General features: G+C 54.5%; 1 protein-coding gene across 2 annotated transcripts; it reads left to right on the plus strand.

Annotated features, from left to right (window-relative positions):
• Nucleotides 1–2,562: 2,562 nt before the first annotated feature.
• Nucleotides 2,563–20,475, plus strand: PWWP2B (PWWP domain containing 2B). 2 transcript variants are annotated; one of them, XM_071446175.1, is made up of 3 exons: nt 2,563–2,858; nt 8,123–9,830; nt 10,545–14,067. In XM_071446175.1, exons 1-2 carry the CDS (start codon nt 2,677–2,679, stop codon nt 9,810–9,812), a joined length of 1,872 nt encoding a protein of 623 aa, XP_071302276.1. In that variant the 5' UTR covers nt 2,563–2,676; the 3' UTR covers nt 9,813–9,830; nt 10,545–14,067. The 2 variants fall into 2 exon arrangements, with proteins under 2 accessions (XP_071302276.1, XP_071302275.1); XM_071446174.1 differs by lacking the exon at nt 10,545–14,067 and adding an exon at nt 19,974–20,475 and having other exon boundaries at nt 2,565–2,858.
• Nucleotides 20,476–25,010: the final 4,535 nt, after the last annotated feature.

A 25,010-nucleotide genomic window follows, 5' to 3' on the forward strand; every position in this document is an offset into this window, starting at 1 on the left:
CAAAAATTTCAGCTTTCAAATCGCTGTTGGAACGGCAGGAAAAACCACAAGGCAGCTGCTCTTAATTAATACATCCTAGAGCATATTTCAGAAAAGTGAAGGGATTGTCCAGGGTTTCGAACCCTGATTGTGTGCCGAAGGCAGGCCCGTGCTGCCATGGCACACCTTGGCTCTCCCATGGGCGTCAGAGGATGTGAGCCCACCCCCCGTGCCGTGCCCCCAGCCCTGGGGACAGTGCCACGAGGGAGAGTTCTGGAAATGGGCTCGATCCATGGCATTCTCGCTCTGGAGCGGAGTGGCTGCAGCAGCACAGGCACTGCAGCTAAAATAGACTTGGCAGGTGTCCTGGAAGCAGCACAGAGGGGAGCTTGGCACAGCCAAATGAAGTGCCTATAAAATGATTCAAATCTTCAACAATAATTCCTCTTGGTGAAAAACCTTGGGATTTATTAACCTGAAGCATGGGTAAGGTGGTTTGTCTAGGAAATCATTTGCTTCACAAAATATTTTTGAGGTTTAAAGGCATTCAACCGGGCAGAACAAAGGCAATTTTTTTTTTGTTTCTTAATTTGGAAACTGCTGAGGGAAGGGCAGCAGAGTGCCAAGGAGCAGAATCTGGGCATGTGAGGAGTGTGGAGGTGGGGCTGTGCCTTGGCTCCTGAGTCAGCACCCACCGGTGGCTCCCAGCAGAGCTGGGCTCCAGAAATAACTCCCTGCCCTCTGGTCCAGAGGTCAGAACATCTGGCAGGAGGGGAGGCCCTGGGGCAGGCAGGCCCTGCTGCCTTCCTGGGCCAGGAGGACACAGCACCAGCCCCTCTGTGACCTGGATGGGCGTGGGGAAAGCTGGGCACGCTCTGCTGGCTCTCCTGAAGACAAGAGGCATCGGTTTGCTCCGTTTTGCACACTAAAAATCAGTGTATCTAATTTTTAGAAGTGAAAAAAAATTCTAAAAATTCTAAAAATTAGTGTATCTAATTTTAATACCTCTGCCAGCACTGGGAGGATGCTCTAAAGTGTCCTTTTCCTTCTGAAATGAGTTCTGATTTCTCTGTCCTTGGGGACATCAGAACTTCCCTCTGTGCCTGTGTCCTACCCTCAGCATCTTCCCAAGGCAGCCCCGGGACTTTGGCTCGTGGACCCCTCTTGATGTGGTGACTGAAACGCCAACAGAGTTCCATAAAAATTATACCAAACACCAACCAAGTTGAGATTTTTTTGTTGCTATTTTGCTGCTTGGATTAACAGAAGCAAGGAAGCACAGTGCTGCTCATGGGAGCAATCATTTATCAGCCTTTCTGGCAAGTCTCTGCTTGACACAGTTGGGTCCCAGCCCTTTGAGTACACTGAGAATTCAGCTTCAGTCACAGCAGAGAAGCTGTATGGATTCCATTGGATCAGGCATGCTTCAGTCTGTCAGCAATTTGGGAAACCACAGCCTCTTTCCAGAAAGCATTGGTAAAAATAAACATGTTATTTGTACATATTTGCATTGGGATGCGTTTGGATCAGTATTTGCATGGGGAAGGGCGTAGGCAGAGGTCAGGGGGTGATCCTGCCCCTTCTACTCTGCCCTAGTGAGGCACATCCGGAGGGCCGTGCCCAGTTCTGGGCTCCTCAGGACAGGAAAGCCAAGGAGCTCCTGGAGAGGGTCCAGCGGAGGCCACAGGGGTCATTTTGGGATGGAGCATCTCTGAGATGAGGAGAGACTGTGGGAGCTGGGCCTGGCCAGGCTGGAGAAGGGAAGGCTGAGAGGGGACCCCATCAACCCCTCCAAACCTGCCCGGGGCTGTCAGAGGCCGGTGCCAGGACAGGGAGCACTGGCAGGAGCTGAACCACGGCAAGTTCCACCCCAACATGGGGAAGAACTTCTTTCCCTGGAGGGGCAGAGCCTGGAGCAGCTGCCCAGGGAGGGGCTGGGGTCTCCCTCTGCAGAGCCATTGCAAACCCTGCTGGCCGCGTTCCTGTGTCCCTGCTGCAGGTGGCCCTGCCTGGGCAGGGGTTGGGCTGATCCCAGAGGTGCCCCAAGCCCAGCTGTGCCGGAGCCATTCCTGAGGGACCCAGAGCCCCTCTGGTGATGGTGATTCCAAAGGACCCAGAGCCCCTCTGGTGATGGTGATTCCAAAGGACCCAGAGCCCCTCCGGTGATGGTGATCCCAAAGCCCAGCTGTTCTGTCCTGACCCATTCCTGAGGGACCCAGAGCCCCTCTGGTGATGGTGATTCCAAAGGACCCAGAGCCCCTCTGGTGATGGTGATCCCAAAGCCCAGCTGTTCTGGCACTGAGCCATTCCTGAGGGACCCAGAGCGGGGAGGGGCGGCCATGGCCGGGGCGGGGCTCACCTGACGGCCCCGCCCCCGGAACGGCCCCGCCCCGGAACGGCCCCGCCCCGCGGATGCCGAAGCGCGGCTCGGCCGCCAGGTGGCGCCAGGTGCCGGTCCCGCCCCCAGCCCGGCCCCGCCCTTCCCAGGCAGACCCCGCCCCTCCCGGCCGCGCCCCGCCCCGTTCGGCCTCGCCCCGCCCCGTCCCACGCACGTGCCCGGTAGCAGGGCGGGGCCGTGACGCCATGGCCGGCGGCGGGGCGGGGCCGTGACGTCAGGCGCGGCGGCGGCGGGCGCTCCGTGAGGTCACGGCCCAGCGGCCCGGCCCAGCGGCCCCGCCGGCAGGGAGCGGCGGGAGCATGGCCGAGCCCGGGGCGGCGGCGGCGGCGGTGGCGGCGGGGGACGCGGCGGGGGCGCCGCCGCCGCGGGTGGGCGCGTGGGTGCCGGTGCTGGTGGAGCAGATGGTGAACGACACGCTGGTGGTGACGCTGAGCTGCGGGGAGCGGCGCTTCACCGGCGTGCTGCTGGACTGCTCCAAGAGGTGCGGCCGGGGATGGGGGCACCGGGACCGCGGCGGGGAGCGGGGCCGGAGCGGCGGGGCCACGCCGCCCCCGCGCCCTTTGTTCGGCCGGGCGGGACAAAGCGGCGGGGTCGGGACCGGCCCGGGGCACGCGGCGGGGGCGGAGCGGTGCCCCCGGACCGGCCGCCGCCCCGCACGTGGCCCCGGGGAGCGCGTCCCGGCCCCGGACCCCCGGCCCTTCCGGTCGCAGCCCCCGCGCCGGTCGCTGCCCTCGGCGGCCTCTCCCCGCGCGGAGCTCCCCGAGCTCCCCCTGCCGAGCCCCCCCAGGTCCCGGCCGGGCCCCGGGGCCGGGCGGCGGTTCCGGGGGGTCCCGCGGGCTGTGGCCGCAGCAGCCCCGGCGCTGCCTGAGTTCTGCGGAGCCGAGCGGGGCATCTCGGAGCGGGGCATCTCGGAGCGGGGCCCGCGGGCTGGGCTCCGCACCGCGGGCACCTCGTGGTCACTCCCACCTGCCCGGCTCTGGAGGTGGCTGTACAGGCTCGCGGCGGGGCCGGGCGGCTGTCCCGGGCAGGGCCGGCTCTCCTGTGAGGAGCAGGTTTGGTTCTGGGTGCTGGGTAAGGGACAGATCCGTGCTGCGTGGGAGCACAGCAGCCTCACCTCTCCGATCCATCCTACGAGATGTGCGGAGCAGGAGTTCTGAGCTTCATTTTTGTCATTGATTTAGTTTCACGTGGCTATCCCAGAAAATTGGAGTCAGATTTTCAAACGCATTCAGGCACCTAATGCTGTGCAGAGCCCATAAACCCATCCTGGAGTCTGGTCCCAGCCTGAGCAGTTGGTGTCCCTCGAGCGCCCTAAACCATCTCTTTCTGCCTTCTCACATTTCAGTTGTTTTCCTCTGCAGTGACACTTCTTTCACCTGTTTTTTTTTCACCCTAACCTTTCTCCATTATTTTTCTTCATCTTGTTTCCTCCCTTTCCTCCCAGCTCCTAGTGGGTCCAAGAAACAACCAGACGGGTGTTTTCCCCAGGCTTTGAGGCAGCTCTGCAGCCCAGTGCTGCCGCAGCCCTGCGGGTGGTGACACTGGCTGGGAGGCAGTGGGGGCCCGCTGAGCACTGGGGCTGTCCCCGAGGGTCAGTGCTCGTTCTGTGGCTGTCCCCTGGTGCTGCACCCTGCCTGTGGTGGTGCTGAGTGCTGGCTGGGCAGGGCGGGCAGGGAGGGCAGGGAGGGGTGGTGGCCAGCACAAGGGGAGAGCCACGGCCTCTGTTCCTCTGCTCGTGGCTCTCGGGAGGGGACTCTGTGTGAGGCAGGACCCTGGGGACTTGGAGCAAGCACTGCAGTCATGCCAGGTCTCGGGTGTGCAGGGGAGGAGAGATCTCGTTCATCCTACAGCAGAACACAGGAGTCAGCCTGGCAGTGGCTGGAAGGTGAAGGTCAGGATGTGTCCCAAAGGCAGCAGGAATTTATCCACTTGGTGCTGAGCTTGGAGTGCCTGCAGTGGGTGTGTGGCAGAACTGTTTCTCCTCCTCCTGCTGCCTGGCTGATGGAGCTGTGTCCCACCAGCTTGTCCCTGTGCAGGGGTCACCCATGCTCTGCCTGTACCCCCTGGGAGATGGGACTGGCAGGAGAGGAGCCACCAGAGCAGGTTGTTAGACCTGCATAGAAAGAGGAGATTACCTCAAAAAGGAAGGAGGGCCTGTGCGGTGATTCTTCAGCTTTCTTTTGTGGTTTAAAGTGGTTTCAGCATCTCACAGTAGATGAATCTGTTTTCCTTAGTTGTGGCTGCTCCATCTCTGAAAGTGTTCAAGGTCAGCTTGGACAGGGCTTGGAGCAGCTTGTCTAACAAATGACCTCCCACCTCAGGCCAGGAGAATTGGAACTCCTGGATGATTTTTAAGGTCCCTTCTAACACAGACAATCTGTAATGCCTTGTTCACCTCTCCTGAGCTGTAGCGAGTGCTGTGTGGCGCTGAGCAGGAGGAAGGCCTGGCACCCTGAGCACCCAGGGCACTCCTGGCCATCCAGCTCCTGGCTGGACACCTCTGGTGTTCTGCCACAAAGGCAGGTGCAAGTTTGAACCCAGACTGCCTGCCCGGGTGTGCAAGGGCTCAGTCCATGGGCAGCAGAACTGCCTGCCCGTGCCCTGCCTGTGCCCATGCCCTGCCCATGCCCTGCTTGTGCCCGTGCCCATCCCCTGCCCGTGCCCTGTCTGTGCCCTGCTTGTGCCTGTGCCCATCCCCTGCCCATGTCCTGCCTGTGCCCTGCTTGTGCCCGTGCCCATCCCCTGCCCGTGCCCTGTCTGTGCCCTGCTTGTGCCTGTGCCCATCCCCTGCCCATGCCCTGCCCGTGCCCTGCTTGTGCCTGTGCCCATCCCCTGCCCATGTCCTGCCCATGCCCTGCTTGTGCCTGTGCCCATCCCCTGCCCATGTCCTGCCCATGCCCTGCTTGTGCCCGTGCCCATCCCCTGCCCGTGCCCTGCCTGTGCCCTGCTTGTGCCTGTGCCCATCCCCTGCCCATGCCCTGTCTGTGCCCTGCTTGTGCCCGTGCCCATCCCCTGCCTGTGCCCTGCTTGTGCCCGTGCCCATCCCCTGCCCGTGCCCTGCCTGTGCCCTGCTTGTGCCCGTGCCCATCCCCTGCCTGTGCCCTGCTTGTGCCCATCCCCTGCCCGTGCCCTGCCTGTGCCCTGCTTGTGCCCGTGCCCATCCCCTGCCCATGCCCTGCCTGTGCCTTTCTGCCCCCTGCGCCTTTGGGAATGGGGGGATGTCGGGAGCAGTCATGCCTGACCTTCCAGCTGCTGGGGAATTATTTGCAGAGAAAGTGCTCGTGTCCCTTCCTGCCCCAGCCTGGATGATGCAGCAGCACCAGGGCCTGCCCAGTGACTGGCAGTTATTTGCTTCCAATAAACTGGCTCTGCTCAGAGTGAGCTCCATAGTGTGTATGCTCAAGCAGAGATTTAAATGCTGCCACCGTGTTTCTGATAACAAGATTTGGTAGTTTTGCTGCAATTGAACTTACTTTAAAATTTGGGTTTTAATTATGCAGGGGTATAAATAAAGGAGGATGGCATCTCCTGGATCAGGCAGAGACTGGATTGAGGCAACCAAGTCCAGTTGGCTGCAGCTGCCCCAGAAAGGGGGATTACAAGCAGGGTGAAATCCCATCAGCAGTATTTCCTGCTGCTTTAATCACAGAATCCCAGAATGGCTTGGATTGCAAGGGACCTTAAAGCTCATCCTGTTTCACCCCTGCTATGGCAGGGACACCTTCCCCTGTCCCAGGTGCTCCCAGCCCCATCCAGTCTGGCCTTGGGCACTGCCAGGGATCCAGGGGCACCCTGTGCCAGGGCCTAGGGCCTGCCCACCCTGCCAGGGAGCAATTCCTGCCCAGGGTCCCATCCATCCCTGCCCTCTGGCCGTGGGAAGCCATCCCCCCTTGCCCTATCCCGACAGGCCCTACTGAGAGGTTTGTCCCCATCTTTCTGACAGGCCTCCCTGCTGAACTGGTGCCTGGCACAGGCTGACAGCTGGGGAGGGCATGGCCTGGGGCCTGTGGGCACGTTCTGTGGCACAGAGGCTGTGTCCAGCCCACTGGGGTTACAGGGTGCTGGTGCACTAATGCCACAGGCACAAACCATCCTGTGAGTGACCCTTTGGGTGCTCCACTGCTGCCAGGTGAGGAGCTCCATGCCACTCTGGAGGGTTTGGTGACCTGAACAAGGGGAGTGGGCTTATGTCTACACGAGGAGCAGTTTTCTGTTGTGACCAAGTCATGCAACCTCACTGCATAAAATAATCATAATTTACAGCCATCATTTCATTCAGAAATGGCCTCACTTTGGAGTATGAATGGTGCCGACGTCTCAGTCTGGCTGTACAGACTGTACTGGCTTTCTGGGTTGTCATTTAAAGACACCTACATTCTTGGTTGTCTCTGTTTAAAAAAAGCCTCTTGGAACAAAAATATTTTGTTCCAAATTACGTGATTTCAACAGCTTAATCCTTTCCCAGTTAAACTGTCATTTAACAGCAGGTTGTTGCACTTTTTCAGTAATTCCCTTCAGTAACTTCCCCCCTTCAGGGGAAGGACTTTGGAGGCTCCTCTCCATCGGGACACCCATGGCAGTGGCTTTGTGCTGCTCTTGGTGAGAGGTGTGGCACAGAGCGGATGCCTTCAGCTCCTCTTCAGTGCTCTCTGTAGCATTTACCAAAGTGTCCCCCTCTGTGACACCACCAAGACACTCCTCCCTTGCCTCAGGAAGGGTCCTTCCTTCTGGTGGTTGGAAAGGAAGCAATGGCTGGCAAGGAAGGGAATGGGAATGGAGCATCCAAAGCCCACCGGTATTTTGGTCTGTACCTGTTCTCCATTCCTTTGTTTCTTCTTGGTGGTCTCCTATACAACATTTTGTTATTATTAAGAAGGCCCACGTGCTTTACTACGGTGTGGTCTCTGCAGAAGTGTCTCTGGAAAGCCAAGGCAGGGAGCTTGCCTAGTCAGAGTCAGTGTTTCAGGGCAGAATCTGTCCCAGTGCTGTGTTAGCGTAATATTTCTAATGCCAGGCCAAGGGCATAAATTCATACATTTTGGAGACACGAATTGCAGTTGTGAGTTTCAGCATTTCAGAGGATTTGCTTTTGCCAATATCCAGGCAAGGTACCATGTCCAGGCCTTGGTGGCCTGTAATGAGACTTGGCATTGAAGGACAGAGTATCACCATTGTTAACAACCCTGCTGTTCTGGAGGAGCCCTGGGTGCCTGATGTTACCAAATGGAGCTGAATATGGAGAGACTGAGGAAGAGGAGCAGGGCTGTGTCTTGGTGAACCTGTGCAAGTTATCCACCCAAGTCAGGGTGTTTGGGTTTAGAATGAAAAACTGGAAAATCAGCCATGCAGCTGCAGTGAGAAGAAGGGCAGTTTCATAGCTCCCTAGGCTAATCCAGATCACATCCCTCCTCTGGCCTTGCCAGCCTGCTGATGCAGTAAACTGCTTTGTGGGATAAAACTTACAACTTCTTAGAGCAAAACTTTGTGCAAAGAGTTCATAGAAATAGAGGTTTTGATCCCTCTGTCTTTTCTGGGAGAAGAGTAGGATGCCTTGCTGGATTTCTGCACTGTTGTTATTTTTTTCAGTGGCAGAATCGACTGCTTGATCGTAAAAGTCAAGAGAAAGTGTTGGGTTCTCAGTACTGAAGCTGTGGGATGGCAGGATCTTTTGGGTTCCCAGAGAAGCACCTTTCAAAGCTTCTGACTGTGTTTCTTTCTCTCCCCATCCTTCTCGTCCCAATTTAGGTCTGGATTGTTCTGTCTGCCATCCTCCTTCCCGAAGCACGAGGACCCTCCCGCCGGTGCCTGCGCTACCGGAGCCGCCGAGGGCAGGGGAGCCACGGAGGGCAGGGGAGCCACGGAGGCCAGGGGAGCCTCCGAGGCCAGGGGTGCCTCCGAGGGCAGGGGAGCCTCCGAGGGCGATCCGGAGCCGCGCCCCGCCGGCCCCCAGCCCGCCGAGGAGCCGCTGCCGCCGCTGCTGCCCGCGCCGGGCAGCCTGCCGCCCTTCCCGCCCTACTTCGAGGGAGCCCCGTTCCCCCGGCCCCTGTGGCTGCGGCACACCTACAACCAGTGGGTCCCGCAGCCGCCGCCGCGGACTATAAAGAGGACGAGGAGGCGCTTGTCGCGCAACAGGGACCCGGGCAGGCTCATCATGAGCACCATCAGGCTGCGGCCCAGGCAGGTGCTCTGCGAGAAGTGCAAGAACACGCTGAACCCCGAGGATGCCGACGCGCCGCGGCAGAACGCCAAGACCAGGAGGAAGCTGAGCATTCAGGACAAGGAGCAGAAAAAGCACGGCGACTCTGACTATGTGGAGAAAAGAAACAAAAGAGAGAGGAGGGAGGATGACAAGTTTTCTGGGGAACTGGTGCATCGAACGCCAGTTATAAAAATATCCTACAGTACTCCGCAAGGGAAAGGTGAAGTGGTAAAAATCCCTTCCCGGGTTCATGGCTCAGTCAAACCGTTCTGTCCGGAGCCAGTGCTGCAGAACGGAGCCGGGGACCAAGAGGAGAGCAAGGACTCTGAACAGTGTCGACAAACCAAATGTTTAATGGACAAGTCAGCAGGCAGCCAGCTTGCTTCCATTCCAAAACTGAAGCTCACACGGCCAGTGCATTCCAGCGTGGATGTCCCACCCCCAAAGATACGGCTGAAGCCCCATCGCATCAACAATGGTGAGAGCGTTTCAATCTATAAGGCAGAACTGATTGACGAAATCAATGTCCTCCAGAACAGCAGGGAGTCCAATCCCGGAGCGTTTTACAATGAAGAGTCTGCTGACAGAAGTTTAGCTGAGATGTCTTCAGGCAGTTCAGGTGAAGATGATGACTTCAAAAGGTTTCCCCAGGGTAAAGATGGACATGATAACTTGGCTTTCCTCATGAATTACCGTAAAAGAAAAGCAGATTCTTCTAGTTTATCAGTGTGTAGCAATGACAGTCTAGATGAATCCAAGTCTTCTAGTTCAGAAGTGACATCACCAGAACTGTGTGACTTTTTGCCTGGTGATGATGCCTCTGTCTCTTCATCTTCAAAAGATGAGCGTAAAATTGTGCCACCATTGACAGTTAGACTGCACACCCAGAGTGTGTCTAAATGTGTTACAGAAGATGGAAGGACTGTTTCAGTGGGGGATATTGTCTGGGGTAAAATTCACGGGTTTCCGTGGTGGCCAGCACGTGTTCTTGACATAAACCTCAGCCAGAAGGAAAACGGGGAGCCTTCGTGGCGAGAAGCTAAAGTGTCATGGTTTGGTTCTCCGACCACCTCGTTCTTGTCTGTCTCAAAACTCTCTCCTTTCTCGGAATTTTTCAAACTGAGGTTTAATCGCAAGAAGAAGGGCATGTACCGGAAAGCCATCACGGAGGCTGCAAAGGCAGTCAAGCACCTGACTCCAGAAATACGAGACCTCTTAACACAGTTTGAGACATAACTTTGCCTCCAGTATCAGGTGAGTGATTGCTACACTAACGCTTGCCATCAAAAGCCTCCTGGTGCTTTTTTAATCTGTATTCCACTATTTGTTGGCATTTGTTTTTCCATTAAATCTGAGATTGGCAATTGTGACATTTACATGCTTGGCTGTTAGTTGGTGGGGGTAATTTCAGAGGTGGTGAGAAGCTTAATTCCAAACTCTTTTGGGGGCCATGGGAATTGGGGCTCCTCTTCCCAGAGGGAAATGCAGGCCAGGCAGGACGCTGTGAGGAAGCAGCCTGTTCAAAGAACTGAAAAATCTGGAGCTGTGTGCCTGGAAGACTAACAGCTCCTAGGCTTTCAGTTTCCTTGGGTCAAAGAACTAAAACTTTCACTGGAATAAAGATGACATTTATTATATGTATGTGCTGGTGCCCAGCAGTTACCTGTAACAGTTTAGGACCCCTTTGCTCCCCTCCTTCTGGTCCCTCTGGTTTGGATTTCTTATGGAAGCCCTTTACAGCTCCTCAGAATGCTTGTACCAAAAACTGTCTTTGTGGAACAGTATTTCAATATCTCTCACAGTACTTGGGGTTTGGTTTCTACCTCAATTTTCAGTGTTTCTCTGGGGAATGGCCTAGATCAAATGAAATTCCTTTGGGCATCACATCTGTGTGAGGACATTAGGTGGGAGTGGAAACGTGAGAGCTGATTCTTTGTAATGGATGGATTTCCCTTTCTCATCAAACAGTCTGCCTGGGATGAAAATTTGGTGCCTAAAAATACAGGATGTGGCATGACTGGGAATACAAGTTCATGGGAAAATCCAGTGACTTGGATGAAACCTGGAATCATTTCACAACCTTTCTGTCATCACTGTCCAGACAAGAGCTCAGCTGGGATGGTATTAGACAAGGGGGGGATTAACTTTTGTCGAAAACCAGAGGTTTCACTGGGAAGAGCCTTGAGTCAAAGGCCATGCTTTATGCAGTGTGGATCCTTGTGTTGTCCCCTGAATGCTCTGCTCTGTTTCATGCTTGAAGGACTCTGAGCAAGCCGGGGTTGCTCCTCTGGACTCTTCATTATCTGAACTGTCATAATGCAGTGGGACTGGGACGGTCAGTGCTCATGTAATCCTGATGGGAAAATGGGATTTTTTCATATCCTCTGTCATGGGACTTCACCCCTTGCTTGAGTGTGATGAAGGACTTGCTTTGCTTGGGTTATGACTCCATCTCAGCAAGCCTGGCTGGAGTAAATAACCAGAGCATGACATATTCATGCTGTGTACTCAGGGTGTCTGGACAACTGCAGCAGCAACATTTCAGCCTCCTTCTTGATCTTGCCCGTAAAACTGCTGCTTAACTCTGGCTAAGGACTTCATTATATCAGGAGTGTTTGGATTGGACCCAAATTCCTATTAGCTAGATCAGGAGTATAAATAAACCTGCTGCCCAGAATGTACTGTCCTTGCCAGTGGAAGAGTCCTGGCCAATCCATGGCTCCTGTCTGGACAGTGCTCTGGTTAAAGGAGCAGCAAACTTCATTCTCTGAGCTGTCTTCAGTGTGTGTGTGAGCAGTTTGGGACAAAGGGGAGGAGTGTCACCATCGTTCCTGACATCTGTCCTCGCCCCTGTGGGTCCTGGGCGGGCTGGCATGGCCCAGCTGCAGGAGAAGGGACAACTTGAGGAAGCACCTAATGCTCAGATCAGACAGATTGGCTGTGCCTGTCAGTCCATGGGGAGGGGGAAAGCTGTGGCCAAGAGGAGTGCCGAGCCCAGAGCTGGAAGTCAGAGTGGGAGGATGCTTGCTCCCCACGTGTCAGCCTGCAGGGAGCACTGGCTGTGGCCCCAGCAGGACCTGGCCAGGGCGAGGGCACAGGCTGCAGGGCAGGGCCTCCAGCAGGAGCTCCAGAGACACGATGGGATCTGAGCTACAGGCACACAGCAGGTCTGCAAACGGGGGAAAGAAGAACACCTGGAGAACACGTGGATAAGAAAATCATGGGATAGCCTGGATCAGACCAAAACTTTCCTTCTCTCTGTGCTCTTCAGCCAAACCTCTGCATGTGCATATGGGTATATACATTTAGCAGATACCACTGTTTTGTTGGCCTCCTTCAGCTGGCTTTCCACAGGGGATTTCCTGCCTTACGTGTCTGAGCTGAGCTGCCAGCACAGTCTGCCAGGCTGAAGACAACATGACTGTTGGATAAAGAACTGCAAAACTAGAAAAGCAGAACTACACAACTGCCTGTGTTCCACATGTCACATTTACCTAGTTTCCCAATTAGACCAGCTTGTCTGGAGTTTTGGTACATCACTTATAAAATTGCTCATTATTTCAGAGAATTGTCTATACCTAATTCTCTCCTTGCAGGAGCATTGAATTTTGTTGCTTTCCTTGATTTTCCACAAGGTAGAACTGAAATGTTTCCTTCAGCTGCTCATTCACTGTCCTTTCCTGAAGGATGGCATGAAAGGGTTTGGGCTGGAAGGGACCTTGAAGTCCATCCCATTGCACCCCCTGCCATGGCAGGGACACCTCCCACTGTCCCAGGTGGCTCCAAGCCCATCCAGCCTGGCCTGGGGCACTGCCAGGGATGCAGGGGCAGCCCCAGCTGCTCTGGGTAACCTGGTAATATTGCATGGGAACACTATAAAATCCATCATGCTGGGGCTTCACCGCAGTGGCACAAAGGTTTTTGTCATCAGGAGTCCATGAAGTGGCTTCAGCCCTGACACCGCTCCTGCTAATCCTGGCCACAGCAGAAGTTTGTCACTGGTGACACTTTCTATGGTGAAACTTTCTGTCTTCGGGCATGTGATGTGTTCTGCAAAGGGTGGCTACTGGAAAAATGTACAAACGCTGCAGGTCATTTGTGGATGCACAAAACTGGAAAAATTTGATTTTTTTTTTTCTTTTAACTTGGTTTGAGTTGGAAAAGCTGGTAGGATGACTTCTGTTACTGCTTTGTCCTTGGGGTTTCTTTGCAAGGAAAGTACTAGTCAGGTAATGACAGGGTTTTAATTAAGTAAAACAAGTTTCTGGAAAAACAACAGGCAGAATAGCAGCCTGTAGAACTCAAACTTGTACGACTTGGTTTAGAGCAGTGCCAGGAGAGACATGTCTGCTCAGCATCTTCTGGGGCTGCTCTGTGGCTTCCCTGGTGCGAGGCACCAAGGAGCCAGCTCAAGGCACAAGGAAGGCAGTGCCCTGGCTTGGAGTGACAGATGCTTGCTTCTCCCTTTATTCTTCCTGTCCCTGTCCCCAGGCTGTGACTGTGGAACCATTCAACTTGCAGATAGTGAAGGCTTTCATTTTAACTGCTATGAGCTTAACAGACCCTCAGTGTCAGTACATCAAGCCACCCATCACACTGCTCCTGTGTGCAGCAAACTCAGAGCTGGCTGCATGCTCGCTGTCTGTAGAAACCACTAATGTAAAATCTGGAATATCACGTTGTGACTTCACCTTCAAAGGTGTTCAGGGCTCTGTGTGTCCAGCCAGTGCTGCTGCCAGCAGCTTGTGAAACAGCATAAATCACTCCACAGCTGTATTTTCTAACACACCTTCCTGGTCACATGGAATATTTCAGCGCAGAAGATGAATGCTTGAGATTTTTCTTGCCCTGCTTTCCAGATGCTTCAGTCCACTAAAACCAGGCATCCAACTTAATTACTGTTTCACAGTCTTCCTGCTTGGAAGTCAGCGTCTCTGCATGCTAATACAAGGTGGGAGAGCAAGTCCAGAATAGGCTGTGCTGCATTTTTGTGTGCCCAGCGCTGGTGGTTGGAGCTGCACGTTGGGTGCCATCCTGCTGATCTGCCCGTTCCAAAAGCACCTGCCTGTTGTGCCCAGGGGCTGCCCTGTCCTGGCAGCGTGGCCCCTCTCCATCCCCCTGCTCCAGGCGTTTTCTTTGGAAATGCCACCGGGCCATACATTGTGCTATTTCTAACTGCACCTGCGCCAGTGCCCGGACTGCGATCGGCTTTCAGAGCTGTAACTTCAGCTGCTGCAGGAGATTGTATCCCCAAGGGCTCAGCAGCTCCCTTGGGAGCACACTGGGCTGTGCCCTGCTGTGCCCTGCAGTGGCCAGGGCAGGTGGTTGTCCCCAGCACTGTCACCTGCCCACACTGCACCCAGTGCCTGTAGATCCACACGGGATCAAGGGCTGTGCCAGGGTCCCGGGGCAGGGAATGGGAGAGATGTGTGCACAAAGAACCTGGAAACTGGTTTCCCTGAAAGCTTACAAATAAAGTAAAAACAATTTCTCTCTGTTTTCCTGAATTTTGTTTATTTGCTTGTTTGATGTTTGAACTCAAGTGGAGGTGTTCAAATTGCAGCTACAATTCCCCTTTTCCCAGCAAGCTTGGAGAGCAGCAGGGTGGGAGCCAAGGGGCACCCAAGGGAGTTCTCTGGTCTCCCAGGCAGGCTTGGAGCTCGTCCTGCCCCTGTGGTGCTTAAGCAGGTGTTTGTGCAGTATTGAGCACCTCCAGGGTGCACTCACAGAAAGGCTGCTTTGGGCCAGAAAGGAATGGGGAATTTTGGGAAACTTGGTGGTAGCTCTGTGTAGGGAAGGATGCCTGTGCTCTGCAGGTGAGGAACAAACAGGATCTTCACACAGCAGCCGTGCACTGCTGATGGCACATGCAGCTGCTTGGCTCATGGGGCTGCCTGACACAATGGGTGACACAAATTGTACTATCACAGATGGGTTTGGGTTGGACATACCTTAAAGATCATTTTGTTCCACCCCTGCCATGGCCAGGGACACCTTCCACTGTCCCAGGTTGCTGCAAGCCACATCCAGCCTGGTGTTGAACAATTGAATATTTCTCATTTTCATGTTCAGGTGTGAAAAGTGGGACTTTGATCCCAAGAATTGATGTGAAGGCTCTTGTTTTTCAGCCTTGATATGTTCTGTTTTATCCATAAGTTGCCATCAGTGGTGCTGGCACCAAGGTGAGCAGGAGTGTGTGGCTGAGTGACAAGCTCTGCTCCTGCCTGTAAAAGGCTTATGGAGCTGCTCACCTGTGAGATGAGGTGAGCACAAGCTGGGATGTGCTGCTTTTGGCTGGGGTACAATTAGCTTTTTTCACAGGGATGGATTTGTGGCCACGTTTTGGATTTGTGCTGAACACAGGGTTGATAAAATAGAGATGTTTTTGTTATTGGTGAACAGGACTTGCACAGAGCCAAGGCTGTTCCTGCCCCTCACACAGCCATGCTGAGGGTGTGTGGGAGGCTGGGAGGGGACACAGCCAGGACAGGTGACTCCAGCTGGCCCAGGGCTATTCCAGTCCATATGATATCATACGTGGTATATAACATGGGGGGAAAAAGGAGGAAGGGGGGACATTTGGGGTGATGACATTTGTTTTCCCAAGTCACAGTTAAATGTGATAGTGCCCTGTTCTCCTGCCTGCCCATGGAAGCAGGGATTTAATTTCTTGTTTTGCTTTGTTTGAGTGTGCAGCTTTTGCCTTCCCTATTAAGTTGTCTATCTCAGCCCATGAGTTCTCCAGCGTTTGTGCTTCCAGTTGTGTCCCCGATCCCACTGCTGAGGGAGGGAGCGAGCGGCTGCTGGATGGGGCTATACCACCACATGGGGCCTGCTTTATTTTATTTAAATCTGCTTGCTGCAGCTGTTCTGTGTGCTCTCTCTACCTGTACAGAGCACATGGGCTCTGCATTAGCCAGATAATGAACTCTGCACATCCTGAGATTACATGCAGCTGAAATAGGCTTCTGGTGTCCGGCAGCAAGGGCACAGATGGGGCTTAATACCTCAGCTCCTGGAGGGCTCATGCTCCTCATATCTACAGCCCTGTGCCCCAGGGCTGCAGCTCTTCAGTCAGCCATGAGTGCTCCCTTGCTTCTCCCGGGGCTTTCTCTGCCTGAACAGGAGCAGGAGCAGGAGCAGGAGCAGCAGGACCCTGCCACGGGCACAGGTGACAGTGTCCCTCTAGCGAGTGAGGGCTGTGGCTCCTGCCCAGCCCAAGGTGCCCGTGGGCAGCAGGAGGGTTCCCCTCCCTGCAGATGGATGCCCGTGCAGCTGAAGGTGCCCTCAGGGCTCCCAGGTGCCAGAGCAGTTCCACAGGGGCCTGTTGTGCCCTGCATTAGTGGCCTCCTGGCCTGTCACTGCCCGGGTGGCCCTGGCAGGGAGGAGCTGGGCAGGGGGTAATGGAGCTCTTCCCATTAAGCTGATGAATTTCTGAAGGAGTGAATGCCTTCACTGATGTACCAGTTCCTGTTTCATCTGCAGTAGTCCGTGCTAGTGCAGGATCAGCCAGCCTGAGTTTCTTTATGAAGTACATTTCCTGTGTGCTCTCTGCACCCGAAGAAATGAGTTGTAGCAAATTACTAGTTTGACTTCCCTTGTGAGTGATGACTTGCTCTGTTTTGATGCACGCCAATAACCTGAGCCATTTACTCATCTGGAAAACAGCCCTTTCCAAAGGCAGAAACCCTCAGTGCAGGATTTGTCATAGGGAGGCTTGGATGATAGAATTTGAGAGCTCCAGTGTTGGAGAATGTAGCTGCCAGCCTGCTCAAGTCAGCTGGATTCTGTGCCTTGAGAGCTGGAGACAGTTCCAAAACCTCATGCAGTGGGCCAGAGATGGGGATCCCAGCTGCCACCCTTTCCTTCCTCCTGGGACAGGAAGGCATGGGAAGGAAGGACTTTACCAGCTGGCTGCTGGCAGCAGCCTCTCTGCATTTCCCCCAAAGAGAGATGGCTGGACAAACACTGGTTTGGTGACACTCAATTACAGCCTGCTGTTAATTGCTTTATGATTAGAAAATAATCCTCAGAATAAGCTGCTTGGGCACACTTGGGGTGCTGCAGCCTCCAAAAGATAAGTTGTCTTCTGCACTCTACTGGTGCTGCTCAATCTGGATTTATGAATGGCTTTATTTGAACCAAAACTTCATTTTTTAAATTATGAACAAGCACTTGGCTTCAGGGGAGCTGCCTTGGCTCTCCTTTGGACACCCAGCTTAGCACCCAGGCTGTCCTGAGTCAGCCCACAGGTATTGTGTTAGTTACACATAGGCCAAGGCAGCAGCATCAGCTGCTGCTCCATGCTGGAAGGGGGTTTTGAAACACAAATTACTGAAGCTTTGCAGGGATGAAGTGAGAGCGTACAAGGGGCTGTCACCATGGCTCCTCTTGGACACATGAGAACTCCTGTGCATGCACAGGCACCAGGGCTCTGTCATGGGGTGCCCATGCCCCTCGAGCCGGGCTGCATTGCTGTGCAGGCACAGGTGCCCAGCCAGGCTGCATTCATTGCTGTGCAGGTTACAGGTGCCCAGCCAGGCTGCATTCATTGCTGTGCAGGTGCCCAGCCAGGCTGCATTCATTGCTCTGCAGGCACAGGTGCCCAGCCAGGCTGCATTCATTGCTGTGCAGGCACAGGTGCCCAGCCAGGCTGCATTCATTGCTGTGCAGGTGCCCAGCCAGGCTGCATTCATTGCTGTGCAGGCACAGGTGCCCAGCCAGGCTGCATTCATTGCTCTGCAGGCACAGGTGCCCAGCCAGGCTGCATTCATTGCTGTGCAGGTTACAGGTGCCCAGCCAGGCTGCATTCATTGCTCTGCAGGTTACAGGTGCCCAGCCAGGCTGCATTCATTGCTGTGCAGGCGCAGGTGCCCAGCCAGGCTGCATTCATTGCTCTGCAGGCGCAGGTGCCCAGCCAGGCTGCATTCATTGCTGTGCAGGCGCAGGTGCCCAGCCAGGCTGCATTCATTGCTGTGCAGGCGCAGGTGCCCAGCCAGGCTGCATTCATTGCTCTGCAGGCACAGGTGCCCAGCCAGGCTGCATTCATTGCTGTGCAGGCACAGGTGCCCAGCCAGGCTGCATTCATTGCTCTGCAGGCGCAGGTGCCCAGCCAGGCTGCAGAGCTGTGCAGGTGCCCAGCCAGGCTGCATTCATTGCTCTGCAGGTTACAGGTGCCCAGCCAGGCTGCATTCATTGCTGTGCAGGCGCAGGTGCCCAGCCAGGCTGCAGAGCTGTGCAGGTGCCCAGCCAGGCTGCATTCATTGCTGTGCAGGTTACAGGTGCCCAGCCAGGCTGCATTCATTGCTGTGCAGGTTACAGGTGCCCAGCCAGGCTGCATTCATTGCTCTGCAGGTTACAGGTGCCCAGCCAGGCTGCATTCATTGCTGTGCAGGCACAGGTGCCCAGCCAGGCTGCATTCATTGCTGTGCAGGCACAGGTGCCCAGCCAGGCACAGGGACTGAGCTGCATGCCGAGGTTCCAGCATTCCAAGCCAAGGAGCATCCAGCTGTTTTAAAGCTGCCTGCTCTGTTGCTGGCAGCCCCAGCTTTCTGCTCCCACAGAATCCCTGATACTTGCCCTCAGGTAGTTCTGGAGCAGGTGAGGTTTGGCCCCTGTCCCCATGGAGGAGCCCCGTCTGCCCTGGCAGTGGCAGGACCCTTCCCTGGGACCTCTTTGACATCATACTTCTGGTGTGATTCTTTCTTCCTCCCAGTGAGGAATCCCAAAGAATCCAGCCACCCAAGGGCTTGCTGTTACCTCCTCAGCCAGGAAATGCATTTTTTCCTGTTTAGACAAGATCTTCTCACTCTGTAATGTCTCTAAAGTGTCAGTGCTTTCAAAGCCACTTGAGGGATATTGTTCCAGGTCCCTGGGCCTCGGGAAGGTTTTCCTGGGTGTAAGGTGATAAACCTGCAGGTGAGATTGTTGTGTGTTCTTGAAAGTCTCTCTGTTCATCAGAAGACAAATAGATTCTCCTGCAAGATTAGGTAAGAATTTGTACTCTGTTGGCTGCAGGTAACAGAGCCCGGGGGTGAGACCTCCCAGTTTCTGCCAAATACTGAAAGAGTGTGTGAAACCTGATTGCAGCCCTTCTCTGGAATACATCTTTTGGGACAGATGTTCCTGGGTAGTGAATCAGCTCTTTGCATTCTGCATTGTGTGGGCAATGCTGAGGATCATTCTGGATGCTGAGTCTGAGTGAATCAGTGTCACTTTGGGTCCCCTGCCTGCAGAAGCAGTGCTGCTGCCATGTCAGCAGCTTTGGAGATGTGATCCTCTTCCTGTGTTTGGTGTTCTTGGTTCATTGTGCTCTGTAAGTCACAAACCTCAGCTGGGGTGGTTTGAAGGTTTCTGATCTGTTCCTCTATGGTGTTAATGTTGTATGTCAGGAGCACAGACCCAAGCTGGTGTCTCCTGCACTTCCAACTCAGCTGACGTGGCACAGGCTTAGGGCTGGTCATATTCCTGTGCTGCTGGAGCTGCATTGCCCTGGGAGCGAGGTGCAGTGATGCTTCTGCAGCTGGTCTGGGTGAGTGGAGGTGTCTGTGCCGTTCCCTCCCTTGGTCCTGTATCACCGAGTTGTTCCATGCATCTTCTGGCTTTTTCCCTTGAAGCAAGTGGATTTTCCCCTTGAACTCTTCCAGGGCTTCCACACTGTAGCCTGGCTGGGGCACTGCAGCCGGGCACTGCAACTGGGGCACTGCAGCCTGGCACTGCAGCTGGGGCACTGCAGCTGGGGCACTGCAGCTGGGCACTGCAGCCTGGTACTGCAGCCTGGCACTGCAGCTGGGGCTCTGCAGCCAGGGCACTGCAGCTGGGGCTCTGCAGCTGGGGCACTGCAGCTGGGGCACTGCAGCCAGGGCACTGCAGCTGGGACACTGCAGCTGGCACTGCAGCCTGGCACTGCAGCAGGCACTGCGGCTGGGCCACTGCAGCCGGGCACTGCAGCTGAGCCCTGCAGCCACAGTCAGCAGCTTGAGCACTTGCAGGTACTTAGAAAAGCTTCTGTACGGCTGCTCTCAAGGGGAGAATAATCCTATTTTGTAGATTGTGTTCGGAAAGTGGAGGCAGATGTTCTTCACGTGGCGCGCTCCGTGGGGACTTGTGGCAGATTAACCTGCAGTAACCCACCCGAACAGGGACTCCAGAGTCTTTAAGCCAGACCAGAGATTTATTATCATCACTGAAATTCATATCGTGTCGGTCCTGGGGAAAATCCCGCTCTTCCTTTGGGTTTGTTAGCCTGGCAGCTTTCTTCCCAAGCTGCAGCCGCTGCTGGTTGTGCCTGCTGGGCCAGCTGGGAGCAGGAGAATTCCTGGCTATATTTAGAGGGAAGCTGCAGCGTGTGCCTTGCCGCTCTGTGTCAGTAACCTCTCCCTCTCTGGCTTTTTCAAGGTAACAGAAGACGAGCACAGCTGTTCTCCTAGCGGGTCACCGAGCCTGTACCGCCCGGACGCGCTCCCAGGGGACGCAGGCGGCGCCGTGCGCGCGGCACGAGGACGGGGCTCCGGGACAGGTGACAGGGGACAGGGACACGGAGCTGGGAGGCTCTTCTGGCGTGAGGCAGGGAAGGCTTAAGGATATCTTACCCTAGAATGAGAATTTGACCAGTCGGACGGCAATGAACTAGGAGAACAGCAAAAACCACAACTCGGAATGTATTTATTACTTAAAAGTTAGCTATTCTTGATAAAATTCCCCAGATTATGCTGCTGCTTATTTTACTTACAGATTTCACACACTTGTTAATTTTAAAGCTACCGAACTTTTATTCGATACTGTACCCTGAGAAATGTAATTGGGTCAGGACATGCAATAGAATGAAATCATTGTAGTGTCTTAAGTACAATGGACTCACTTTGTGTCTATTAAACCTTGGAAGATGTGCAACACACAACAGTGTGGCTCTCATTGCGTGCTAAAGCTTTCTTGTCTCGTTTACTGCAGAGCAGGAGAATCAGTGGTTCCAGGTACATGAACAAGCAGTGCTGGGGACTTGGATGTCCTTGGGTCCTCCCCCTGTGCTTTCCCAAGTCACCTGGAGGAGCAGCACAGCACGGCCTGGGCCTGCCCTTGCTGCATGCAGAGGGTTCATGCTCTGGCCAGGGAGGGAGTCCATGTCTGAACTGAACATGAACATGCATATGAGCATGAAGTTGTATGTTCACACAGAGCATGAAGTTGTATGTTCACACTCTGTGAGTGGGGTTTAAGGCCCTCTGAACACGTTGGACAGAAGGGTCCTCTCCTTACCCACAACCAAGAGGTGATGCATGATTCTGAACCAGCAACCAAACAGCTTTTTCTTGCCAAATTCAAATGGTTCACAAACTGGACAGTGACATCTGGACAGGATTTTGGAGCTGTAACAGTTCATTTTTTTGGTTTGTGTTAGTCTACCCCTTCCTTGGATTCCCTCAGTCCAGAGACATTAATTTGAGGTGGTCTGTTGCCTCTGGTGCTGGAGAAGGCAGCTGAGAGTGTCCCTGCTCAGCACAGTGCTGTCTGTCTGTGGGAGGTTGCCTTGGAGCTGCAGGATCCCCGCACTGATCCTGTTCCTGTCAGCTGGACCTGCTGCAGCAAACACGGGATGAACTCTCGCTGAGTTGGGGCGAGCAGGTCGGAAATCACACGGGCTCGTGTTTTCCTGGTTTGTGCTGCTTCACACTGTGGTCTTTGAATGTCAGCAAGAGAGCTCAGAGCTTCCCGTTTCAGCAGCAAAGTGTCCAAAAGGAGAGCTCAGCACCAAACCCCTTCTGCTGAGCCTCAGAAATCTGCATCACAGCAGCAGGAAGGCTGTGGTGTACAGCAGGAGATGGTGAACCAGGACAGCTGTTTCCCAAGGCCCATTTCGGTCACCTCTGCAAACAAATCAATGAGCCTTCCTGTTTTCCAAAAATAAGTGCAAGAAGGACAGCAGTATCTAGCAGGAGATGTGTTCCTGCACCTTGTGTGAAGCCTTTGTGCAGTGGGTGTTTACCCAGGCTGGCAGAGGTGCTCCTGTGCTGGGAGTGCTCCTGCTCCAGGAGGAACAGCCTTGCCTTTCTTAGCTCCTGCCTGTCTGGCCTCAGGGGCTCTTTGTGAGGTTTTTTTCTAGCATCTTCTTGAGCTGGGCCTGGGCTGGCCTGATGGCTGTGAGGTGGTTTTTGTGTTTTCTGCTCACACAGTTGTGCACTGTACAAAATTCCTGCCCAAAAGTGCTGCCAAGCGTTTGGCTGTAGCATTACAGCAGGGAGCTGCAGGGAGGTACAAGCAGCCTTCTGTTCACTTAAAAAATAATTTTAAAAGGCAGACGAGAATAACCAGGACCCTACTGCTCACTACTCCCAGGAAAATCACTTGTCTGCTCCCTTCTCCAGTGAAGGGCTGCTCCATCTCACATGAGGAAAGGCTGCTCCAAGGCTGAAGGAGATGCCAAGGACAGTAGGTGAGTGTTGGCCACGTTCCTGAGCAGGCAGCCCATGGCACTTGGGCACAATGAGCAGGCAGGAGCATTCTTCAGACCAGCTGTTCAGTCTCTGCTGGCTGTGAGGGAACTGTGTGATACCTCACATGTGGGGCCACTGATTTTCTCTGGGCTTGGGTCATGGGATGGCTTGGGAGGGTTTGCTCAGGGCCAGTGTCCATCCTGTAATCTGGGGTGGTGCCCAGGGTGGAGTTGTTTAGGAGATGTCCAGCTTTTCCCCACAGTCTCTGCAGGAAAGCCCTGGTGCAGATCAGCCCTGCCAGCTGTGTCACAGCACAGTGGGAGCTGCTGGCCTTGCCCTCTGCCCCGTGGATGGGCACAGATTGGCACTGCCAGCTGTGCCAGAGATTGGCACTGCCAGCTGTGCCTGTGGATGGGCACAGATTGGCACTCCCAGCCCGTGCCCTCTGGCAGTGCTCTGCTCCTGCAGGCTGAGGGGCACTGAGTGCCTGTGTCCCTGCCGGAACCCTCCCCTGTCCTCCCCTGCAAGCTGCTGTGGCCAGGCAGGGCTCCTGCTGTCCTTGCACCTGGGCGTGTGACATTCCTGACATTGCTGTGCCCTGTGGAGAGCAAACAATGGGCAGTTCCTGCCCTGGGCCCTGCTGCTGAGGGCTGAGGGGAAATGCCAGTGCCAGCAGGTTCCAGAGCTGGTTTGCTGCCCTTTCTGCCAAGGCTGGGCAGGGACCCTCCTCCAGAGAGCACTGAAAATTGGTCTGCCAGGTCTCCTTGTTTTCCTGTGTCCCTTGCGATGCCCACTGGTCTGACAGCTGTCTGTCTGTCTGTCTGTCTGTCCTAACAGCAGCTTAAAGAATAAAAAAGAGGAGTGACATTTCAGTGCTGCAGGTGAGTCACTGGATTTTTGACACTTTACTAAGATCTGCCACAGACAGTTCCAGCACAAACATGGTAACAGAAAATGGGGCTTGGGAGGCAGGGGAGTGCAGGGGACACGGGTCCTGCTAGGACTCAGCAGCTCAGAGCCAGAGGTGGGTTAAACCCCAGCCTTACACAGCACCAAACCTCAGCCCAGCACTGTGTGGGGGCTGCCAGAGCTGCCCCACTGCTCCTCGGTGGAAAGATGACTCAGGTTTTGGCAAGGCTGAAAGGATGAATCTCGTAGCAAATTGCTTCTTTGCCTTGGCCATTATGCGGATAAATGAAAATAATTTCTCAGCAAGTGCAAATGCATAAGCCAAGAGTACAGTGACGGTTCATTTCTTAACTGGTTTAAAAAACCTGGTGTGGAAGATTCTAAATATCACTTTTAATAATGTGAGGTTGGAATGGCTTAATTCAGTCTGTCACTGTGTCAGAGTAAAAGCCGGATTGGGTTAAAAACCTGAGTGTAACATTCAGGAATGGTGAGTGGCCTGCAGGATTCTCTGTGCTTCCCATCCAGTCCCACCGCCTGCCCCGGGCAGGGACATTTCCTCTAGACCAGGCTGCTGCAGGTCCCATCCAGCTTGGCCTGGAACACTTCCAGGCATGGGGCAGCCACAGTTTCCCTGGGCAAGCCGTGCCAGGGCCTCCCCTCCCTCCCAGGGCAGAATTTCCAGTATCCCATCTGACCCTGCCCTCTGTCAGTATGAAGCCATTCCCCCTCGTCCTGGCCCTCCAGGCCCTTGGCCAAAGTCCCTCGCCATTATTCAAACCAATCAGGATTTTTTGTAATACAGCTTTTTGCTAATATTCTAAACCTATAGATTAAATTTTGGAGTCACAGTGGACAAACCATTGTAGCACCTGTTTGTCTTAACCTGTGACGTTTCCCTAAAGCTTCTCTTGCCTCTCTTCCAGCTTCAGGATTTCTGTTCTCTCTTCCCTCTTCGGGCACTTCCCAGGGATCCTGGGAAGCAGTTTTGCATTGATCTGTCCTGCTCACCTCACTGCAGTAATCCTTCCTGAGGCTGAAGTGTTCCTTCATGAGGAAATGGAGCTCTAAATGTGAAAATAGCTTTATCCTGGCAAAAGAGAAACCTGCTCTTCTGGAATGTGGGAATTTTCTTATTTTACTAGGCCTTCAGATTATGTACTGTCCATTTTTTTTATTCCTGCCTGTAGCAGAGGATTTCCAAACAGCCTCGGTGTGTTTTTCTCTGTGTCTCAGGATTTATGGCTCTGCTGTTAGGCCAGGGATCGACCTCAAGCATCAGTAGCCAGGTGGGAGCTGGGGTCCCCTGCCCCACACCTTTCTCATGCCTCGGCAGGGAGCCCGAGCCAGGGTGCTGGGCCATGCCTGTGACCACGACAGTGACCGTGACAGTGACCATGCCTGTGACCATGTCTGTGACCATGACAGTGACCGTGACCATGTCTGTGACCATGACAGTGACCGTGACAGTGACCGTGTCTGTGACCATGTCTGTGACCACGACAGTGACCGTGACAGTGACCATGACAGTGGCCATGACAGTGGCCATGCCAGTGACCATGACAGTGACCGTGACAGTGACCGTGACAGTGACCATGTCTGTGACCACGACAGTGACCGTGACTGTGACCATGCCAGTGACCACGACAGTGACCGTGACAGTGACCATGTCTGTGACCACGACAGTGACCATGCCTGTGACCATGACAGTGACCGTGACAGCGACCGTGACTGTGACCATGAGAGTGACCATGACAGTGACCATGCCAGTGACCATGACAGTGACCATGAGAGTGACCGTGACAGTGACCATGCCTGTGGCTGCCCTGGCTCCCTCATCCCGGCCTGTCCATCCCTGCCTGCACCCTGCCAGGCTCCAGCGGGCAGCCCCGCTCTGCCTGAGCTGGTCCATGGGCCTGTGCTTGAACCTGAGCTCTGGCTGCCCAGGAGGGACCAGCCTGGACACAGGGAATGTGTCCCCGAGCATCGCAGGGAATCGGGCATGGCCGCCCTCCTCTCCAGGGTGGCTCAGGCAAGCACCATTAAAGGGCAGCTTGCTTTAATCCACTCAAACGTCTGTCTATGGAAAATATTT

Source organism: Agelaius tricolor, unplaced genomic scaffold (genome assembly GCF_023055355.1).
Source record: "Agelaius tricolor isolate 1412-34295 unplaced genomic scaffold, bAgeTri1.0.p SCAF_22, whole genome shotgun sequence".
NCBI classification, from domain to species: domain Eukaryota; kingdom Metazoa; phylum Chordata; class Aves; order Passeriformes; family Icteridae; genus Agelaius; species Agelaius tricolor.